We start from the raw sequence: 21229 nt of genomic DNA, 5'->3' as shown, positions 1-21229 counted from the left end.
AGAAATATCGCACCCCTGCTCAATGTTCACACCGGACTCTCATAAAGCGCGCTATCTATTTAATTCTGTCGGTTGCATGAACCTATCTTAACTGCACGTTTTTATTCTTCCTGTCATTTGCTAAAATATGCTGTTTAATTGACCCGGCTTTAACCATTAACTTACACAAGTACCCTGTCAGTCCACCTACGACCCGGTAAAACCGCACCACGTCCGTTACTTTATACCGCCCAGTCCGTGCAGGCCAGCAAAAATCATCGTTACCATTTACCACCATCACGGTAATTAGTTTTAACATTGCTGAAAGAGCCATAAATGTGTGTTGTCTTAAAGAAACTAGCAAACAATTGTATGACGTAGATCTGTGGCTCCTCCAATGCCAGCAACAGCAGGAATGCATAGCTAAGGCGTTCTTATGTCGTGTTATGTTAATGCTACCACTACATGACAATTCTCTCTGTCTTTTTTCGTCGATAGTGGGTGATCGTAGGCGAACACCATCCGTGACAGTGAGCGTACGAGCGAGTGGTTAGAGTCTAACTTGGTTGCAGTACGAAGCTGCCCCAAACGCATTGCGTTGTAGCTTTGTGTGTCTTTCTGCTTGTCGAAAGTACGAAGAAGTAGGTGTTATTCGAAGCATCAGTAGCAGCAACTTAATCGTCCGCAACAACGACGGGTCGTGCGGAAGCTGCAGCTGGTGTTTATTTGGAACAACATTTACAGCTACGCTATAACTTGCAGTTGTAGCAATATAAGGTCGTTATACGATAACTAACTACTACTACTATCACAATAGAACAATATTAAGTCATCGGTGAAGCGTTAGTGAAGGCCGCGAAGGTGCTGTGGAACCATTCAGTGACGAACAGCGGTGGCTAACAACCGTCAGACAACTTAACATTGCCCGCAGGACAAGAAGGCCAGCAGCCTTTGATCGAGTATAGAATAACGACGGTGAACGAGGAAGTTCGTCGCTACCGTGCTAGAATGGTGAGACACTAGTAAAGTAGTGAGGATCTGTAACTGGCATTTTATGTTTTTGTCGTGAACGGTTGTCGATCAGCAAACAGGCGACTGACGGTGTTCGTGAAAACGGTGACCGCTGCTGCTACTGCGCTAAGACCAGACGGAAGGGATGTGTTAGCAACGTCGGCAGCAGTAAAGAGCACGAGGAGAGGCTTCTATAGTCGGTTAGAAACCAAACGCGGACAGGCAAGGAGACAGTCGTTGCTTCTTGAGCGCGTTTTTGCGTCCTGCCTCCCTAACGACGGTGATTACGGATTGCGCAAACGTACGTACACCTCTATCTGATGTATATGACAAGGGTGTATATGCGTCGCGTCGGTTGCCTTCTACTTCGTCCCGTAGAGTAGCTTGTGAGTCTTCTAGCATACCTATGTAGAGACAGCGTGTATAGCAAACTACAAGGCGGATTCTATAGAACCTAGCGCAGATCCGCTGTGAATATTTTTGTGTGTCGTTGGCGGTCGTTATGCATTGTGGGCGATAATAAACAATATGATTATGTTGCCAAGCCTATAGTCGATGTGTTTATTCAGGAGGTTCACGGTGCGCTGTTGTTAACAACCCAGCATTCAAGGGTTCTGAAGAACGTTTGCTAATACCTCAATCGTACCTCGTCTTAACAAACGTCAGTGGTGAACGAAGACAACAACGACGTTGCCGTATAATAGCGTTACTGAATAGACCCACCAAACCTAAACCACATAGGGGAAGGTCTGTATGTGCATCTTGTCGTGTGAAATATCGACCCATGATAGAATGGAAACGCCAAGGAACTCCCGAGTCAAGACCCATCATGAGCTGCTTCACAGCAGAGATTTTCAGTGCTTTTGCTGTCTGCACGTCCGTACTGGTACGTAAAGAAGTATAATATCGAAATAGAACGATAGATAGATAAGCGAATAGACAAATGTTAAAATTAACAATGATATGTGTATAAGTTAACTTCTGAAAAAATCTTCGAGCCTTTTATGGGCTACCGTTACACCCTGGATGTTATTATAGACAGCGACGCTATAACTTTTCGACGCCGGCACTTTGCGCTGCATCTATGTTATTCGGTTAAAGCTAAGCTTAATAGAGCCGGTCAGAAGTACTATTAGATACGAAACATTTATCCGAATCGAGGCCTTGACAACAACGAAGAGAAATGAAGCAACGGTCTGCTAATGAAGGGTCGGCAAGAAAAATGCGAGACATGGCTTGATTTTTGTCACTGCCTGTACCAGCCTGAGTCTAGCTCCTCTGAAAGCGTTGGACTAGTAAGAGGCTTAGTTGACGCATAACTGTACGCATAAGTATCTAGAAGGAATAAAAGACAGTAAATAAAACTATATATATATATGGGATGTGTGGCTACCATGAGAGTTCGTTAGATTTATAAGTTAGTCATGTAAATTCTTTTACGAACGACACAGCTAAGCTAATCTGTCTAATATATATCGTGGGGCTATGAAGCAATTCGCGCGCTTTCTAATTTGACGAAAAACTGCAGTGGAACCGTGGCATCGCAATACCATAATGCCATCATGGCTGATAGCGTCTATGTGAAGTCTGTTGTATGATATGGGCACAGGCTTTTCAAGCAGCCGTAACATTGTGCGCATTAGTTCCTCGTCATATTGGCCGATTGATGCAATACGTTTTTATGGGACGTTGCAGTGGTCTGATGATATACAAGAACCATTCAACTAGCAAGACTACGTATCGAACGGGCGGGTGACGGTTGGGTGTGGAATAATACGCTTCTACTAATCAACTTTATCGCTAAAATTAGTTTATGGGTAGATGTTTTGACGAGATAATCCTGCGAAGGTAACATTTTTAGTTTGAGAAATTAAGTTTCAGTATCTTACGTCTTCAGTCGGAATCGGAATAGTAGGGTCTCGGATGTACGTTTGATTAAAACTAATAATAATAATTAAAAATATTTGGATACTAAGCTAACGCTGTTCTGTTTGATACGTTTGAAGTCATTTTATTAACTCATTAGTCACTTCTCTATATTTATTATCTTACGCAGGCATAAGTGAAACGGCGAAAAAATGTTCTTTTTTGTAAAAATTGAATGTGATTAGCTTTTATATATAAAATTTTGTTAGCTACTAAATCTGAGAAAAGCAATCGTCTCAGTTCATACATAAGTTGAGATCGAATATAAATGCAAATATTTGCATATAATATGCAACTAGTGAGGTAAACTACATGATATACAAATAAAATAGTCCTTGCATTCGATTAATCTATGACAAATCTTGAGTTAAAAAGCATCAAAATTGATCTATTCTATGAACGATCGATATTTGCGTTTGTTGATTGGGTGCTTCCCAAGCGCAAATCTTAGCGTTTATCTGTGTCCTGACAAGGCGGAACGCCTTGGAAATACATACATTAGTGTGCGGTTGGCGTTATGCCATGCGTTTCATGAATGTTCTGTGTTTAATGGGTGATGAAGCTCTACGTAATTCGTTCAATTAGAAACGCTTCGAAAAGCTATATTAATCAATTTATTGTACGCCATTTAAAAGACATACGTTAGTACACGCTTTACACATCTACGTCATCATATTCATAAGGCTTTATATGTTATCTAAATAATGAGCTTATATAAGGGTTTGCTTTATAGGAAAACAAGCTTGCTAGCTTTTGTTAGGACAGCCCAACGTTACCTGTTGCCATATTTAGTTCATCCAGATCCTGGAATACATTGGAGCAGTAATGCTCACTATTCTCTATTTCAAGTTTTGCGTCTGGTACCTGTGTTAGGGTAGCTCCCAGTACGAAATAAAGTTTGTCTATGCTCGGTTCGAACGTAGACACGACGTGTTTCCAAAGTTAACAGGTAAATACGGTACCCACTAAGCTATTCCAAAAGCATACACCTTGCTGACAACACTGATATTGGATCACTTTCCAGTATAGAGGTTTCCGATGGATTAGCTTTACCTATAGTTTCCCAACAACACTTGTTGTATTAAATGCTTTGTCCACAGTGAAAGCACGGTTTCGTCATAGATCTTACTTGTAACACGTTCAAATTTGCTAAGCGATTGTGAAGTTGCAGTTCTTTTACGACGTCATGCCACAACGTGATTTGTTAGACAATATATAAATTTTAAGCAGGGCATGTATGTCATGCATGTGCTAGCTACGTTAAACAGAATAGCGTGATTCTTATGCGTAAGCATTCTTTTGGCAGTCTACAAAACATAATCGGTTTTTGGCACGCTAACTCTTATCATCCTATGCAATCAAATGAGCATTAGTCGAGCAGTATCGAAGTCTTATTTTGACTAGACCAACTCATCGAAACGTGTTCATTTACTGAGTCCCAAGTCCTTGGACATCTGCGCTCGAATCGAGCAGACATGCGAGTGGACGTTTTTTCTTGGGCTTACTATAATATATGGAGTATGGTTGATCTCGATAAGTGTCATCTGCGCAACTTTCAACAGAAAGATGAAAGACGGCTTGGCCGATATATTCATCGTTTGTTATGAATTCTCCACGACGCGTTGCTCTGAAGGTAGCTAGCCGCGAGCCGGAACACTTATTGGATAGTCTGACCAGCCTCGTATTCATCTGCCATATTACTTTAGCATTTTGTCACCAAAGCCATTGCTCCCTAAACCTTTCATACTTAGATTTACCACTTATTATATCGATGAAAAGTAAACGACCATGCGCTGTTTCGGTACAGCGCTTATGTTTATATAAATGTCCGCTATATATTGTTCATCTTTACGTAATAAGATAGCTCATATGTAATAGAATTACAGCACTGCGGCGTTTAGATGTTAGAGACCATTGGCAATAGATCATGGGATGGACATCAGTTGCATTTGGCCTGAGTGGCAACTTCTGTAATCTATCCGTCTCGGTTAAAAAACACTTCGTTCATTTATTAATGCGTACCCGATGCACAAGGCCCACACATATTTTTCTTTAAAAAGTAAAATGTTTTTGTCTAACTACAGAGTAGGTGTAAGATTTAAAGCTCTGTAAAACCACTTGTGGCTTTGAAACCGGCATTTCTTTTTGCCATTCCACCTCGCGTCGCTTCTTAAGACAGACATTTGGATTTGGATAATCCCGATGAGAATCGTTGTTCTTTAACTCTCATGCAGTTACAACTGATCAGCATTTCGACGAGAGTCAGTATTGCATATAAGGCTATACCTAGATTTTTACCGTCGTGTAAATAGGGTAACCGTCATTATATTTCGCATCTTCAGAATTTCCGGTTTTATTTATTTTATTGTAATAATTATAATTTTATTACAAAAGAGGCCTGTCTAATTGGTGGCTCGTAATATTGGTACCGGTACGACGATAACTTGGGCCGTATCATCTTGACTAACGCCTCTTCATGGTCGATGATTTGATGTTATATATGTGTATTTTTCACCTCTTTCTTAGTACAACGGATCGATTTGCATATTGCATCCCTAGTTCCAGTTTCCTGTTCGACGGCTAAATTCGGCGCCGTCATTTTAGGCTGCAGCGCCTGGTCGCATGCTTCTCAATTGCATGTAGGTAGATTAATGGCAAACCGTTCACTATAGATATTGGGTTCCGTCTTAGAACAGCTTGGATATAAGTGCGCAAGAAAGATCGGCGTTATTGTGTTCGTGACTTCGTATATATATAAAGTAGCGAAACGCTTCGTAGTGAAGTAGTACATAGTGTTCAAGGAACGAATGGACAGACAGAAAAAGATAGGGGCATGGAATAAGTGAAATTTCTGTTTCAACCATCGTAAAATAGCATGGCACTAAAGACCTTCACTAGTATCGACACCAGAGCCGTCATCCAACGATGTCCAAAATTTTACATGTTGGTTAAAATTACTCACACTTTTGTGAAACGTTTTCAGAGATGGCGGGTTTTAACAGGCATTTAGAGGTGACGGTGTACAGTTAACCTGCAAGTGACTATGTTATACCGCAATAGAAGCGAAGTCACACGCAAAAAGGGGCCTATTCTTAAACAACTTGCCCATGTCGTTGGTTGTGTAAATTTCGTGCCACCACGGTACTTATTTATCACGCCACTCGTTTTCCTAGGTCGTTTATACAATGCTGAGTGTTAATTTTCATTAAATCTACAGTTTTCCTGTAAACATAGCAAAGTTGATAAGGCGCAGCTGCATATACCTGAATGTTTTGCGTTCTGCGTCCGGCATCACTGTTAAGCATTCAGTCAAACGACTGGTTCGCAACAGGCAGCGAAATATGTTTACAGCCGGATTTGAACCCAGGCCACCACGTGTAGTTCGTGTGGCATGCAAACACGTCAGTCACTAAGGAATCACGGGGACGGATTCTTAATATTATGAAGTACACCATATCTCAGCGTACGTTGACATTCTTGTCTTTACGGTGGTAACTATACCACCCAAATTAGGCAAGCAGGAGTTACAAAACTTGATGAATGGGAAACGTAGTATTAAAATTGTAGTCCTTGGTTGGATGTTTGGAAGTAACTGAATAGCTATGCCAATAGTTTTGCTGTTTATTTTCCGACGAGTCAAAATCGAAATGGGTGAGCTTTGAAATGCAACTCTCTGACTATAGAATAATAATAAATGTAAGTATAATCTACAGTGACTTACTACGTAGTGGGATCCAGTAAAATAATGTGGAGATTACTAGTAATTGTAAGAATCTGGCAAGCGGTTGCAGATTATTTCATAAATACATACAATATGTACTTTTACGTTAGAGAAAAATAATGAGCAAAATACGGTAGTTTTACTATCTTCCGCTTTTTTTTTGAGATAAAATGGAGCAGTCGTCGTGAAACTGTTAAATATCAAGCCAAAACTTGGAAACCGTCTCCACCTAATGGCTAGGCGGGGAACTGGCTGTTGAATGGTATTCCAGTATTCGAAACAAATAGCGTTTCACTCTTTACTTACCAAATATTCAATACGTTTAGGGTTAACGAACAAAACATTTGAGAAGCGTATGCTTTCAACGGAGTTTTCACTTGCTTCGCTCCATAATCATCACATATTCAAAGCGGAACCGTGAACTGTATAATTCCTTAATATATGTTATGAATTTTGTTCCTAATATATATTTATTGCGTTTTGAAGCTACATGCCGCAAGCTACAAGTGAGTTAAATTGGACCAAACGTTTGTAACATCGATGGAGTCGCTTTGCTTTCGTGTTACGTTACGGCATCCAGAGTGCCTCATGAGCAATAATGTAGCCTAACTGGCGACGACAGTACGCTTCCATAGGTTAACTATCTAATTTCGACGAGCGTACGATTTTTAAAGGTTTTTCGCAGATGTACATACATAGGTAATTATGTGCATACTATCGTCTACAAAAATAGAAATTTTGTTAATTTTTTTATCTTGTGTTATATTTTAGCGAACTGCACTTGAATAACCATAAACCAATTGTAGCTGATTCGCTGATCATGAAAAAAGCTACTAAAGGTTTATAAAACAGTTGACTATAGAATCGCTGCGTGCTTTTTGGCGTTACCTTCTCTTTTTGCTGTTAACACACTCTCTCTATTTGGCTATTACTGCCAGTGTCAGTTTGTACTTGTTTCGATGTACCTCTTAAATCTAGGCAACGTTTGGCCTGTATAAGTCCTGTGAGGGCTCTCAAAATATGGCATTTCAATTGCCTTAATTTATTTTATTTCATTTAGTATATAATCAAGAGAAAAAATTACTTTTAATACTTGCCTTGAATATAAACAGTTTGTCCAGTCTGTCCTAAAATTAATACACTTGCTCCCAAACGATCTGTCTGGGTGATAAGGAGATACAATGTGTGCGGATTTCAAATTTAAACGGGTAATTGTTTCGCCACGACGACCTTGACTGTGACATATGCCAGCGTATGAAGTTAACGATATTCTAATAAAAAAAAAAGCAGCGATTGCGTCCAAGAGTTGTGGTTTGTGTGCTGATTTCAAAAAGAGTGCAAATATAAGTAATGTAATATATGCGGCAAAATGCCTAACGAGTTTTTGCCATGAGCCTCATAAGTATTTGCAATGAAATATAATAGTTGCGCGTCGACTAACAGAATTCGGAATGGCTTTCTCATAACGTACCGCATTTAGATGCGAAAGTTTAAGATCAAACGTTGTGTCTGGGTATTTTAATTTCTGTGCCTTAATAATCTTATAAACGAACTGCCTGAACTGAAACAGCTAGTACCAAAGGCAAATTTTATATTTACATGGAGAATGCAAGGAGCACTAAGAAAGCCAGTTAAATGCATTTATTGTACGAAGGTTGTTAAACGTTTAATTTGAATTAGAGCATAGTGTTTTTTCTTATTGATAAAAATGAATGTTACTTGAGTTAACTGTTCATGTAGTTTAGTTTTTTCCGCTGTGACGACAACTTCGTTAGTTGATAGCTATACGAGCATACAATAAAAATATTCTTTACAGAGCCTTGTATAAGAAGGATAATTTAGTTCATTAGTTGAGAATAGAACAGGTTATATCAGAACATATGCGGAGCCTTCAAAAGGATGAATTATGTCAGTGTCACTTTCTAAATAGGATTTGCATCGAAAGGGTCGTACCTTCAGACTTCCTGCCAATCTATGGTCTTAGTAGAATTCGTGAGTTTATCCATAATAAATATTAGTTTCTTTAGTATATACGTTCATGTAACGATCAAAGAGAATTGTATGGAAACTATCATTCTTATTGCCATGCAAGACGGCAGTTTGTCGTAGCATATGTTCTTTATTCTATAAAATATTTATGCTTTGACCATTTATAGCTGGTTAATTAGAGGCACAGCCATTGCTGATGATTATTTTGACTTGAAGTAACGGCTTACTATAAAACATAAACATAAATAATTAAAGCCCGACTTTTATAGAAATATATATCCACATCTTTCAATTAACCTTCTGATAAATCTATATTGTTAGGTCTTGTTTTCTGATTGAAGTATGCCTAATGTAAAACGACTTCCCGACTTTTATGCTAAAGCTAACCTTTTTTTTAACTAATCTTTTCTTTAAATAGGAGTGATTCATAATGAATCACTCCTATTTAAACAAAAAATCTCGATTTAGTCAGCGTTTTTGTGACACTGACGCACTTCGTAACCTGCTTCTTTAAAACAGCTAGAAATTAACTTCCGGAAAAAAGAGCAAAGCTTCGAACGTATCTTTGTACTTTAAAAAAATTAAAAAAGTTACACTACAATCATAAAATATTAGATTGTCACCACCAAACTCGTCATAGAACTTATCAATGCCTAGCATAAATGCCTTTACTCATTATAATTGCTTTCTCGACCATTCTCTGTTGTTTCGATATGTCAGCTAACAGTCAATGCGCGCATATTTCAAGCTATATACGACCTAATTGTGCATTTGTTGGAGCCATTTACGCTCTGCTGCTATAAATTCGTCAGCGGAGCAATTCGATGCGGTGATAACGGTGGATCGGAGTGGACGTTTATCTCTGAGTTGGCTTGACAGACATTTAACAAAGAAAACGTCAAAAGGTGAATGAGTCTGTCGAAATGAGTCGCTTACCAGCTGCTGCTTTGTTTACACCTCCAGTCCAGTCGCTCCTATTGACGTTACTATGATTACCGTCAGTAGTAACCGGGGGGGGGGGGGGGAGGTAAAAGTTCTTTCACTACCGCAAAGAACTATTATTTCTGCGCTACTGCGTAGGCTACCAGTAAGCAAATGCGCAACACTATAGCAACGATATAGGTCTCTGGCCTAACTGTGGCAATTGTAGTGGCACTACGGTAAGCATGGCATTGCGTATTACTAAAATTACTTTCGATTAAAATTCTAACGATTGATACCAGTGAAGCAAGTTATCACTAGGCGTTGATAGGATTGCGCAGTGGGCAATGGGTGTGTTGTCGAAGTGCCGTTATCTCTAGACAGAACACGTCTTGACGAGTGAGAAAAGTAAAGAGGGCTTAATTTACGAATTGAAATGTTTTTGGTAAACACAAAAGTCGTTAATCGTCAACAGTTGTCAACGTGATGTTCGTTGACTACGTCCGTCCATTTGTTAGACTAAGGATTCATTTTTGAGGGCTGACTATAATGCACGTGATGTTGAAGCACGGCCAGCTAAAACCTGATAGGCTTTTCCACAATACAGTTTAAACACAGTTGTCTATGAGTTAAGTACGCTGGTTCACACAACAGAGTTTTCACGCATACATTTGTACATCAAATGATATATCGGAACGAACGATGCTGATGGCTTCTTTGGTGCTTGTAAGCGGTGGTCGGCGTTGTTTAATTTTCAAAATGACAAGGAAGTTATTGTCGTCAATTTACTAGTAACCAAATTAACATTTAGCTTAATGGGATGAGTGAACTTTTCCCATCGGGCAAAGGTGTTTGACCAATTAACTTCATCTTCCACGCGGACCTATCCATGAGACATGTCAAGCGGTCCAAAAAATCAGCCTACTCCGTCCATTCGAAAATGTCAAATTATGTCTGATAAACCTGCTTTTTAAGATTTCTGGTAGTGTAAATAATAGATAATTGAACGCATAGGCTAAACAAAGCCGCGGGCTTAGCCTTATGCCTGTTTCATCGTGAATTAATTTATTTTATGCGCTCTTCAGGTTAACGAAAACTATAGATCAAGTATACATTAATAGTAATCTTGCTATAAATACCCTGCCCCACTTAACCAGTTATTTTTCTATAGTTATTTTATCAGTATGTTTTAGTGTATTCGCCAGGAGACTTAACAACTTTAAATTTATCTAGTTTGTGACATGTTGGCTTTTTATACATGTAATGTGACTGAAGGTTTTCTAGCGTTGGCAGACTGACTTCGTTGTCGCAATGTACACGAATAGGGGACGCTGTCGGCCGACTTCTAAGGGGCGAATGTGGTCTTCAGTTGACGTTTAATAGACATTGCGGCTAATAGACGAAGCGAGTTGGCTAACCTATTAACCCTATTTACGAAGCGTCATTATTGAGTGAGGTTTTCCTGAATAGAAAAATAAGGGGTATTTACGCATAATAAATTAAATTAAGGCTGGCTATGTTCCCAGGACGACACTGAATTTTTTTTCTTATAAGTAGTGCATATTCTATTGAATATTTATATACATTTAACTGACATATTTCATTTGGCATATTGATCCCATTTCCGAGACGTTACAAAAGACGTTACAGCGCTTTTTAGCTTTCTCCTACTTATAATAACTGGTTGCGCGTATTAAAACAAACAAAAATGTAATAGACATTGAATGATGATTCTATTCGTTTCGATTGATGTATTAACTCTAATCCTGGAACGTCATCAAAAAAAGCTTAAACTTCCGTCAACATCCCCCCTCCTAAATAAGCTCACCTGTAAAAAAAAAATGTTCCAGCATCATATCCTCAAAAAAAAAGAACCGTCGTATTCGCTTTTGGGTTTTTTTCACCCAAACCAAATGTTTACTTCAGCTAAAAGAAGACGTATTGTGTTACTACTCGACTGGTCGAGATCTATCGACCAGTGTGAAGATTTAGCATTAACAAAGTGATAACGTAGAAATGTTCAATGTTTCTGGTATGTCTTTCATAAAATTTGTCAAGCAATATAAAAAAATTTGTCATCACGAAAGTGTTTCTGTATATCAGTCACTCAATTGATACGCAGAAAGCCGCTTGAAAAACCCCAAAATTATCATTTCTTTATTTTACATTTATCTCACTGGCGACGAGACAAATTTTCATCCGACTGCCTTTTTCAGTCTTTTAAAGTTCAAATATCAGTTTTATATATATGGACATGTATCGTGTGTGCTCAGCTTGTTGAGGTCTATCGATTATTAACAGAAAATCTCTTTTCAACATAGAGCAAGAATGATCCCTTTTACATAAATTTATTGTTATTAGGTAAACATCCAAAAAAAGTTCTCGAGAAAACTTTATAGTCTATTTCAGGCCCAATAATTTTCTTACGAGCGTGTAAGAGATCTGATTATTGATTTCACAAAGTGACTAAACAAGCATTACGGGTGAAAGAAGCTGAGTCCCAAAAAAGTATTCGCAGAATTGGGAAAAACAAAGTGAAATTTTACATTTTATCAGTTATGAACTACTGAAGCAAAAATCACCGATTTACCCTTAAATGTAGAAAACACGAACAATCAAAAATTTTTTAAATTCAATTGTACATAAATTCTGTAAAACTTGAGAAGACAAAGAACTTCCTAATATAAATGTATTATTTTTATTTTCAACGAATGTCAAATAAATCGTAAGAAAAAAAAACGACCAATTTGGCCCAACTTTATTACGCATATGGAAAAGCCAAACTCCCCCGGTTAAGAAGTATTGATTCAACCGGCTCCATCTAAGATTCATGCCTTTACAGGACAGAACATTTCCGATAAGAAATCGGCCTAATTTGATCTCTTTAAACGGCCGATTTGCGCTCGACGACCTAAAAATTGACGGACGTAAAGTCTTAGTAGTATCAGGAAAATATAATGGTTTGCGAGCATCGCCTCGCATCCATTTGACCGGTAATTGGTTTACCTGATATAATTTGTTCACCTGGGGTAACAGAAAGCGCAAACTGGTTGCAAATTAGTAGTGATCTTATCGCAGTAACCATAATCTAACTTAGACGATATCGTAATGCCGTTCTTTGTAGACGAAGGCGCAAACTTTTGCCCAATCGACACTTCCCAGGAAAGAACTCTGCGACCCACAAAAAATCAGCGCAGTATATATCCGTTTTGGGGCCGTTTTGGGTTAAACAGTTGACGAACCTAAATTTAGCAGTACGGATATATTATAAGAAATCCACCAAACGCTAGTTTATTGGGAGTTTTCCATGGCAATGACTTTAAAATATGGCTGGTTGTAAACAGATGTACAAACGCCAAACTAATGTTTATATTTAAATAAGTACGCCGAAAAATGTTTATCTTACACACAATGGTATGACAATAATGAAGACGATAGATCATTTGCCAGCTGTCAGCCAGTCTCAATTTTATTTGCAATGTTTGTTGTATTGAGATGCAGAATGATTGCTGTGTTAATACTCTACAATTTCAATTGAAGCGCGGGAAAATATAATGTTTGAACTGCTTGCAATTGCCGGGTATTCGGCATTATATTCAGCTGGAAATAGAGATAAAACCGCCATGGAATCTCTGCAACGAAAAGTGGAAGTGTGGAGACCATTTTTTCGTTTACCTCGCGTTTTTTTTTTAATTTTCTTTAAACCATATAATTGTAAATAAACGCCTAAACGCGAGACGTGGCAAATAAGGGGTTGGATCTAGTGAACGTCCATGTTTTACACGTCGCTTCAATCCATTACGCGCTCGTTTTAAACAAACGGAAAACATCACACGTTACTCAAGATGAAATCTAGAGATTCGCACGTCGAAATATTACCGTCTGCCGCGTCACGGCTTGTTGGTAATGAAGTCACGCTGGACACTTTATAATTAAAGGAAGAGAATAATACTATTAAGCGCATTATCGATTACTGGAAGCATAAGTGGGTCTCCACTACTACAGTATGCAAACGCTCTGATCGATTATTTGGAATTTGACATTCGGAGTGTAGTAGTGGGGCATTGTTTCGGCAATACATCTACGTTCTGCAGACAGCACAGGAGATGTGTTCGCTTCATACTAACTTTGATGGCTTGAGGCTCTCAAAAAATTTCTCATAAAAATTCAGATAAAGAAATATGCGACAAGAAGACATGAAAATCAAATGGGAGTCAGATTATGATCTGCTGGCTATCCCAAGCACAGTGCATTGATAAATCTCGTTCACTGTGGCGCGCATACAAACATGCTCTACTATAGCTATTCAGTAAAGCTTAGACATTTGAGTTTGAAAACGTACAAATGTTAAAATTTCTGACGAAAACATATTACTGACGACGATTGGTTTTTCAAAGACGTGTCCTAAGCCTGACGCCACTAAAGACTAACACAGCTAGGTTCAACAGCGTATTGGATTAGTTTGAACTGAATTGTTTTAGGTCCGTGTGGAGAAGCTATAAAAAGGGGCAAACGTCATGCAACTATATGAGTGCCTGTAATTAGTGCTAAAGTGAGGGGTTCGTTTAGGTGAAGGAAAGTTAACTCAAGGTGGTATTGGTTTTAAATGCGTGCGAGTAATACTTCCTTGAAGTACGTCCATTATAGCCGCAGGAGCAAATTTAAGTTATTTAAATTAAAAACATGAATGCAGATTTTAGGTAAAACACGATATACAATAAACTGTCATGGTTTTCCTTTCAATGCAGTTACGGTGTTCATGGTACTAGAACTACATAGTACATGTGGCCGATTGGACGCCCGCTACTTCTACGCATATAAATCACTTTAAATTTACTTCACTGATTGACACGTTGTTATTCTATGGAACCCAACAATTATAAAGGTGATAATACTAGTAATATGGCATAGATATTAAATATAGCTTAACCTGAACTATTACGCACAAATACTCGATTGGAATGCAACAATCTGTGTATATTGACGTTGCAATGTAAGGGAATAATCGAGCTTGAAATTCAGGAGTGTCATGAAATAGCTTCTCGTCATTGTGTCACTCTATCTATATCAGTGAATACATGTCGATGGCATTTGCTGTATCTTCGATTTTGTATCTAATTTAATTTTATTTTCTGGTTCCTTTCTCTGAATAGGCACAATCGCACTGGGCCTTCTGCACGTGATGATGCAGATGGCCATCGTCGCTGTGATTGCTACCGCCCTATTGAATCCCGAATTGTTGAATGATGGTAACGCTTCGAAGGAGACTCTTGTCGAGACCATCGATTTGGACCAGACTCGCATCGACGTCCATCAGACTACTCTTAAGCAGCTATCAGCTACGATGCGTACTACGCGGCAGGGCCTCTACTACGAGCTGTTGCAAAGCACGTTTTTCGGTTTCGCGTCAATGATGCTCATGTATGGGGCCATCTGGGGTCAACCATCATATCTGATGCCTTTCTTTGTCATAATGTGCTTTGACTTCGCCAATGCGATGCTGCGACTCGTCGGAAGCTTTGCGGAACGTCACGTACCGGCGCACGCCGGGGATCCCTCGAGCGGTTTCTATGTCATGATGACGGTAATTCTACGGGCGTACCTGCTCAATATGGTGTGGTCTTGCTACAAATTTTTAAGGCTTCGTCAGGAGCTTCTACGCAATCCACCGGCGACAATAGTAAGTCAGCCGCCGACCGTTCCACGACCAGCGCACGGGTCAAACGCTGAGGCTAGCGTACTTCTACCGGATTATGAGGCCACGCAGAAACATCCGTATACCTTCTATCCAGCTCCACCTCCGCCATACGCGACAGCCGTGCAGATGCCCGGCGTCGATCAGCTGGTTGCTCCCCCACCTTCGTATCAGGACATCGCTGGAACATCGCAGCAACAGTTACCCCAGTCTCAATCGCAACTGCAACCGCAGCCATTGCGAGTGGTCGTTCTGCCAGAAGCGACAGGGGTCCCACTGGTAGTCGCTGCAACACCTGCGGCTGGTAACCATAGAGCAGCCACGGGAGGCGAGTTTGAAGACGGCGTTGGCAGTGCCATTATCCGCGCAATATCCGCAGATGAGGCTCAAGCGGGCGATGCCGTGGGTGAGACCGATTCTCCACAATATTCAGTACTCGCCAACCAAGAGACTCAACCCGCTACTGCTGTTTCGAACGCGGCAACAGCATCATCCAAGAAAAAGGAGGATGGGAAGGAGAATGCTGCGAAAGCCGGAAAACATAACGACACGAGCGAATAAGCCTGTGTTTACGTTTGTGCCCTTTCACGTAAAAAAGAATAATCGTCATTGCTATTTAATGGGAACACATTTCATACTAGCAACAAAAAGGACTATAGAGAAGTGACAAACATAACGAACGTATAATGATAAAGATTTCGTGTGACACATCATATGGATGCGTCCGCAAAATAAGTACCGTTCAGGTACGGGCGGATGTAATTCAGTGTTCAGTATAAGAAAAGGAAGAAACGAAATTATTTGTAAAACAAAACAAAGCTATTAAATAAACGTGGAACCATAATGAAGACGGAGGGATACGGGAATGATAAATAGTTCGTACAGCGAATCCGCACAAGCCTCCACGAAGACCAGATGCGATCAAGTGGATGAGCTAGGGCAGAATGAGGCTCTAGTCGATTTGCCGTGGAGGCATTGAACGCTTTAGGGGAAGGTGATATTTTGAATTCTCCCAACAGCGCTTACATATGATGATGGAGGTGGCATTGATTCTTTGCCGTGATTGTCACCGCACTGCTAGATCCCGTTCAACTGAATAATGTGGAAAAGTTCGTTGAGCCCATCAACGATTTTACGAGTATCGCTTAAAACTTCATTGAGACACCCTTACGAAGCTACCAACGGAACGAAAAACAACAATCTTAGTAGTCGTTAAACACGTTTGGGGTAAGGCAGACCCGGAAAAAAACCGTAAATAAATATTATTAGAGCCATGAAAAACCGGAATAGCATCGCCGACTCTGACATATGTAGTTTCGATAGAAGAGAAAAATAATTTTAGTATTGCCTGTAAGTATTCAATAGGCGGAACAACTGAACGGATGTTCATCCCTAAAGGGAGAAATATTTTTGGACAAGATACTTTATGGTCGTGACGCGCCTTGGGCAGTATGACCATGACACCTGTCGAATTCGCAAGGCGTCTTTCATGGCCCCATTTCGTTTCGATTTGCTTATGTTCCTACGCCATCAAGTGTTACCAGTGTACCATTGGCACTCTCCCCTCGGCCCTCTTGCGCAGGGCGCTTTTGTGTAACAGATTAATTCAAAAGCGAGCCGCGTATACATGAAAAGTTGATTAGGTTCCGTGCTGCCGTTAGTCACAGGCTTGAGAAGTGCCGAGTTTTGTCTTCTTATCTGTTTTTTTTTGTTCAGCTTAATGGATTTGAATCAATTATTGCCCATCGGCAGTTTCATTTGGTTGTTTCTTAAGATCCCGTGTTATTTGCTCCTAGTACAATTCTTTATAAATTTTCTTGTATGCGTTGAACCGAATTTAGAAAAAAATTACCATTATACAGTCGAGAAATTTGTCTGCTAACTAATTTCACCGTCATTTTGGCATTGAGAGCTAATAAATCGATAGCGTTATAAAATAAAAAAAAAAAAAAAAAAAAAACACCACTTCGCTAAGATTCTAGAGCACTGTTACTCTGAACGTATAATTATTATTAATAATATTACAGCGGCAACAATCGTGTTCAGTGGCAAGAAAGTTAACTGAAGAGAAGTTCCACTACGTATAGATTCACGTATATATAATTATGACACAGACAGAAAGCAGGCCTTTGATTACATTATGTAACTGCTATCGACGATTACGTTGACGACAACAATATGTATTATTGAGCAGTGTGTGATCATATATCTACCATTATACATACATATGTATGCGGATTAGTATGTGAGTGAAGATCACAGGCAGGCACAGCTTTTTAGTTACTCGGTGCTCAGCCCTACAACCAGAAACGGTAACGACCGACTCGTTATGAGCAGTGACAATTTTGATGGCAATTTCTGCGAGTGATATCTTTTGGGGAGCGGAAAGTTCAAATGTTACTATACGTCCTAATCAATATGCACACAACTCTGAAATATCGAATACAAGATAGAAATTCAATCAATTTGATCAGACTTTTCTGCCATACAAAAACATTATGTATAGCATATGAAGAAAGGCATATTGTAGATAAACAAACAACTTTGTTTAGTTTCGAATTTAAATCTAGACTGTTATCATAACGTCTGTTAATACTGTTCGCAAAGATTTTAGAATTATCAATAGATGGAAAAAGATAAGGCTTACGTAATCCACATATTGTATCAGCTCTTAAGTATATAGATCAATTCTTCATAACAACAGGAAACGTACCTTTTTTACATTTAGATGATAAGTACAGCTTAATGAATAAGTGGCCCATAACTTTAGGACTCATTTGCTGTTATCTTCCACCAGCTGCAACCTGGCTGCTGACATAAAATTTCGACGAAACTTAAAAACTGGCAGGCGACGACGGCTTTTGTTCTATTTGATACCGCGAGCAGAGAAGAAACCTCATCTATTAAAGCACAACAAAGAACTACGAATTTTATGTTACCTAGCCGTGATAAAAACGAAAATAGGATACCATATCGGTTGCCTGCAGTTGTTTCTGCCGGGACTAGCGTAATAGGCGTTTGATTAGATAGTTTGTTATTCTTTTTTAAATCACTCTATTACTTCTCTATGAAACATGCGCGGAGCAGCTGTTACACTGTCTTGTCTATTTCCTTGATGAATACACACATGAGTGGGATATTGAAGACCATCGTTTTTAACACCGGCATTGGGGATTGTAGCGTTCGTTTTGCCTTGTCGACCATGAGATGCATAGATAAATAAATAAATAAATATCAAGAGTTTAAACATGCTAGAATGAAATTCAGGCAGAAATCTAATGAAGATAAGAACGTGCGCCAACAAATTTAACGAGCTTGTACCACTAACGCCAGTCCTATTATATGTGACGTTGCGAAGGGCGATATTTCAGTGGCCTTTAATCTCATATACGGTATAATTAAACAACTGGATTTTAGCACTGCTCTTTTATGATAAGCCTTCCGTAGCTGTTGATCTGTTGTTCCGTTTGTATTTATATGATGCACAGTTGTCATTGTGTTTTTGTACTGGTAAGAGAAATGAGTTATCATTTAGTTGCAATTAATAATTGGATTGCAGTGACCCGTTTGACAGTACATGACGCTTACGAATGGGCACTGCAGTGCCTGTTCTTATTATTGTAGTCCTAATATGACAGATGAAACAGAAAGATTTTGCTACTCCTGTTTTCATCGGATGTTACGCTGCTGTTGATCTCCGCACACAGCGGCCTTCCTAAGTAAAATGCTGTGACATGCTTATACTGCACAGATATATGTGAAGATACGTCTGGATTTAAATTCACGAACGTACGTAATAGCAAAAACAACGCCTCAAATGACAAGTAGCAAGAAGGACAAGAGAATCGGTAAAGCCTCTTGCGTCAAATAACGTTCAGATTTGAAAACGCTCCTATTTACTATAAATACATACTCATAAACAAGTCGGCCCTCTGATTCTCGTTCACAACCTGCAATCTGACTCTCGTACGTAATTTCCAGTGTCATATTCTTCCGATTGCGGTGCCCCGGTTTGCAGAGCCTTGTCTACCATGAGATACATAGTCGAGACAGTTGGTGTTAGCCTACGTAGATACGCTAAGATAGAAAGATATTCTATGTGATGGTGACCCGGTTAAGACAACCTCGTAAATGAAAAAAAAAACATGGATTTATCACACGCACTCAAAAACTTCTACGCTAAAGAGGGGAATATAGTTTTAGACTATAGCTGGTCGCTTTGATAGCAAAAAGAAAAGGTCTGTAGATTTGAAACGGTATCGAAACGTAAAACGGGAAGCGAAACAATGAAAATGAACAGGAAGACGGCAAATAAATTGGACCTGGAAACGGTGCGACAGGGCGTGATTTTTGACAGGTCCTTGTTGTTAACGTCAACGGTTGTCTTTTTAATCGTTGCCTATAGCAGCGGCGGGACTGATGAGACCTCATCAGCGCATCGAAAAGCAAACGATGAACATCTCTTTACAAACTATAATTGATTTCATTAGAGTAGAACTGGAAGAGAATAGCACTGCGTACGTATAAAAGTTATGCTTTGTCCCAAGCTATTTGTTTTTTCCTATCGTCTAAGATTGATTTTTCCACCCTTGCCGTCAGCCACCGAGAAGATTATCGACAATTTGCAGCTCATTAAGAAATATAGAAATACTTTGTGATGATCATTGCGATAGTAAGAACTATAATTATTAGTACTATTATTATCTTATCATAGCTAGTGTTATAGAGTAAGGAAAGCAGGCGGGCTGATAATGCTATTGCTGTTATTTTGACAACTAGATCATAATGCCTACAATTATACGGGGATAACGGTCACTTTTGGGAGACCAGAACGAAGACAACGAGAAATGTCGGTTGATAATAATAGACAAAAGAATCCCTGACGGGAAAAAAGAATGTCAACGGCAAATGAAAACGAGACACGAGGAGAAATAATCTACAACATACATCTACAACAAATTTGAATAAAGTATTTTGTTGGTACTCAAACCCAACTCTACTGTTTGAATATACTAGTATAAAATTAGAAATATGAGCTACTTATTATCCGTAGCATAATAGTTATTTAAGTAAATTTCATGCGAAGACCATAAAAAATTGTCACAGTGAACAGTTTATGTAAATCGTAAAAACAAGCATGGTAAAATCAAAAGGAATAATTTTTGTCTATCCAAGCAAACATATTAACGTGGATTTCAGCGCTTGTGATTTAGAAAAAAAATATGCACCGTCTACGCAAATTTTTGGTAACATCCAGTAGAAAAGAATTGGCGTTATTGGTATGTAAATGTTTTCTAGAGAGAAATAACCTACATTTGTCTTGGAAATTACAGCAGCGAGCATTTCTGTTTCATATCTGTGCCTCGTAAATGGAAACTACAACGAACAAAGTAGAAGGGTTATTCGTTAATTTTGTGCCGCCTTTATTAGATAGGTACCTAGGTTCACTAAAAGTTAGGCGTTTTAATTTAAATTTAAAAAAAAACCTATATATTCTCATTTAGAGATAACAGATACGTAGCAGATTACCTCTAATGAGGTAATTTTTTCTAATCTAACTTTTACGAGACAACTGGCTTCGTTCCTACAGTTAACATGACTGTTGCAGTCATGTTAACTGTATATAACAGTATACAAACAGTATACAACAGTACAATTGATATAATTGGGCTTTGTTGCATCGAAATGGGTCCGATTGGATTGGTTACTAGCGGCTAGGCTAAGTCTTGTACTGGGTTGATACGACCAAAATAATGATCATCATTTATTTACTTTTATGCTGCTTATTCTAAGATATAGGGGTACGCGAAAAGTATTCTATTGACATTGTTTTACCTAGGTATTTCCGCTATATATGATGAACTAGACGATTACATTTTCGGTTAGTAGCTTTTAGCCTAGTTCTAAAAACTCAGCGAGATCGCTAGAATTATTTAAGAATATATAGAGTATATTAAAGTATACATTTTACGTTTTCCTGGAAAAAC

At 39.0% G+C, this 21229-nt stretch overlaps 1 protein-coding gene across 1 annotated transcript; it reads left to right on the top strand.

Annotated features, from left to right (window-relative positions):
* Positions 1-265: 265 nt before the first annotated feature.
* LOC111250815 (uncharacterized) lies at positions 266-20231 on the top strand. Its single transcript, XM_022806598.2, has 2 exons — positions 266-1876; positions 14701-20231. The coding sequence occupies exons 1-2, from the start codon at positions 1744-1746 to the stop codon at positions 15801-15803; spliced, it is 1236 nt and encodes a 411-aa protein (XP_022662333.1). The 5' UTR covers positions 266-1743; the 3' UTR covers positions 15804-20231.
* The last annotated feature ends 998 nt before the right edge of the window (positions 20232-21229 follow it).

The sequence above is a fragment of the Varroa destructor genome, unplaced genomic scaffold, assembly GCF_002443255.2.
Source record: "Varroa destructor unplaced genomic scaffold, Vdes_3.0 BEIS01000005.1, whole genome shotgun sequence".
Classification (NCBI taxonomy): domain Eukaryota; kingdom Metazoa; phylum Arthropoda; class Arachnida; order Mesostigmata; family Varroidae; genus Varroa; species Varroa destructor.
The sequence above is the reverse complement of the archived record's forward strand: the minus strand, read 5'-3'. Positions and strand labels throughout refer to the sequence as shown.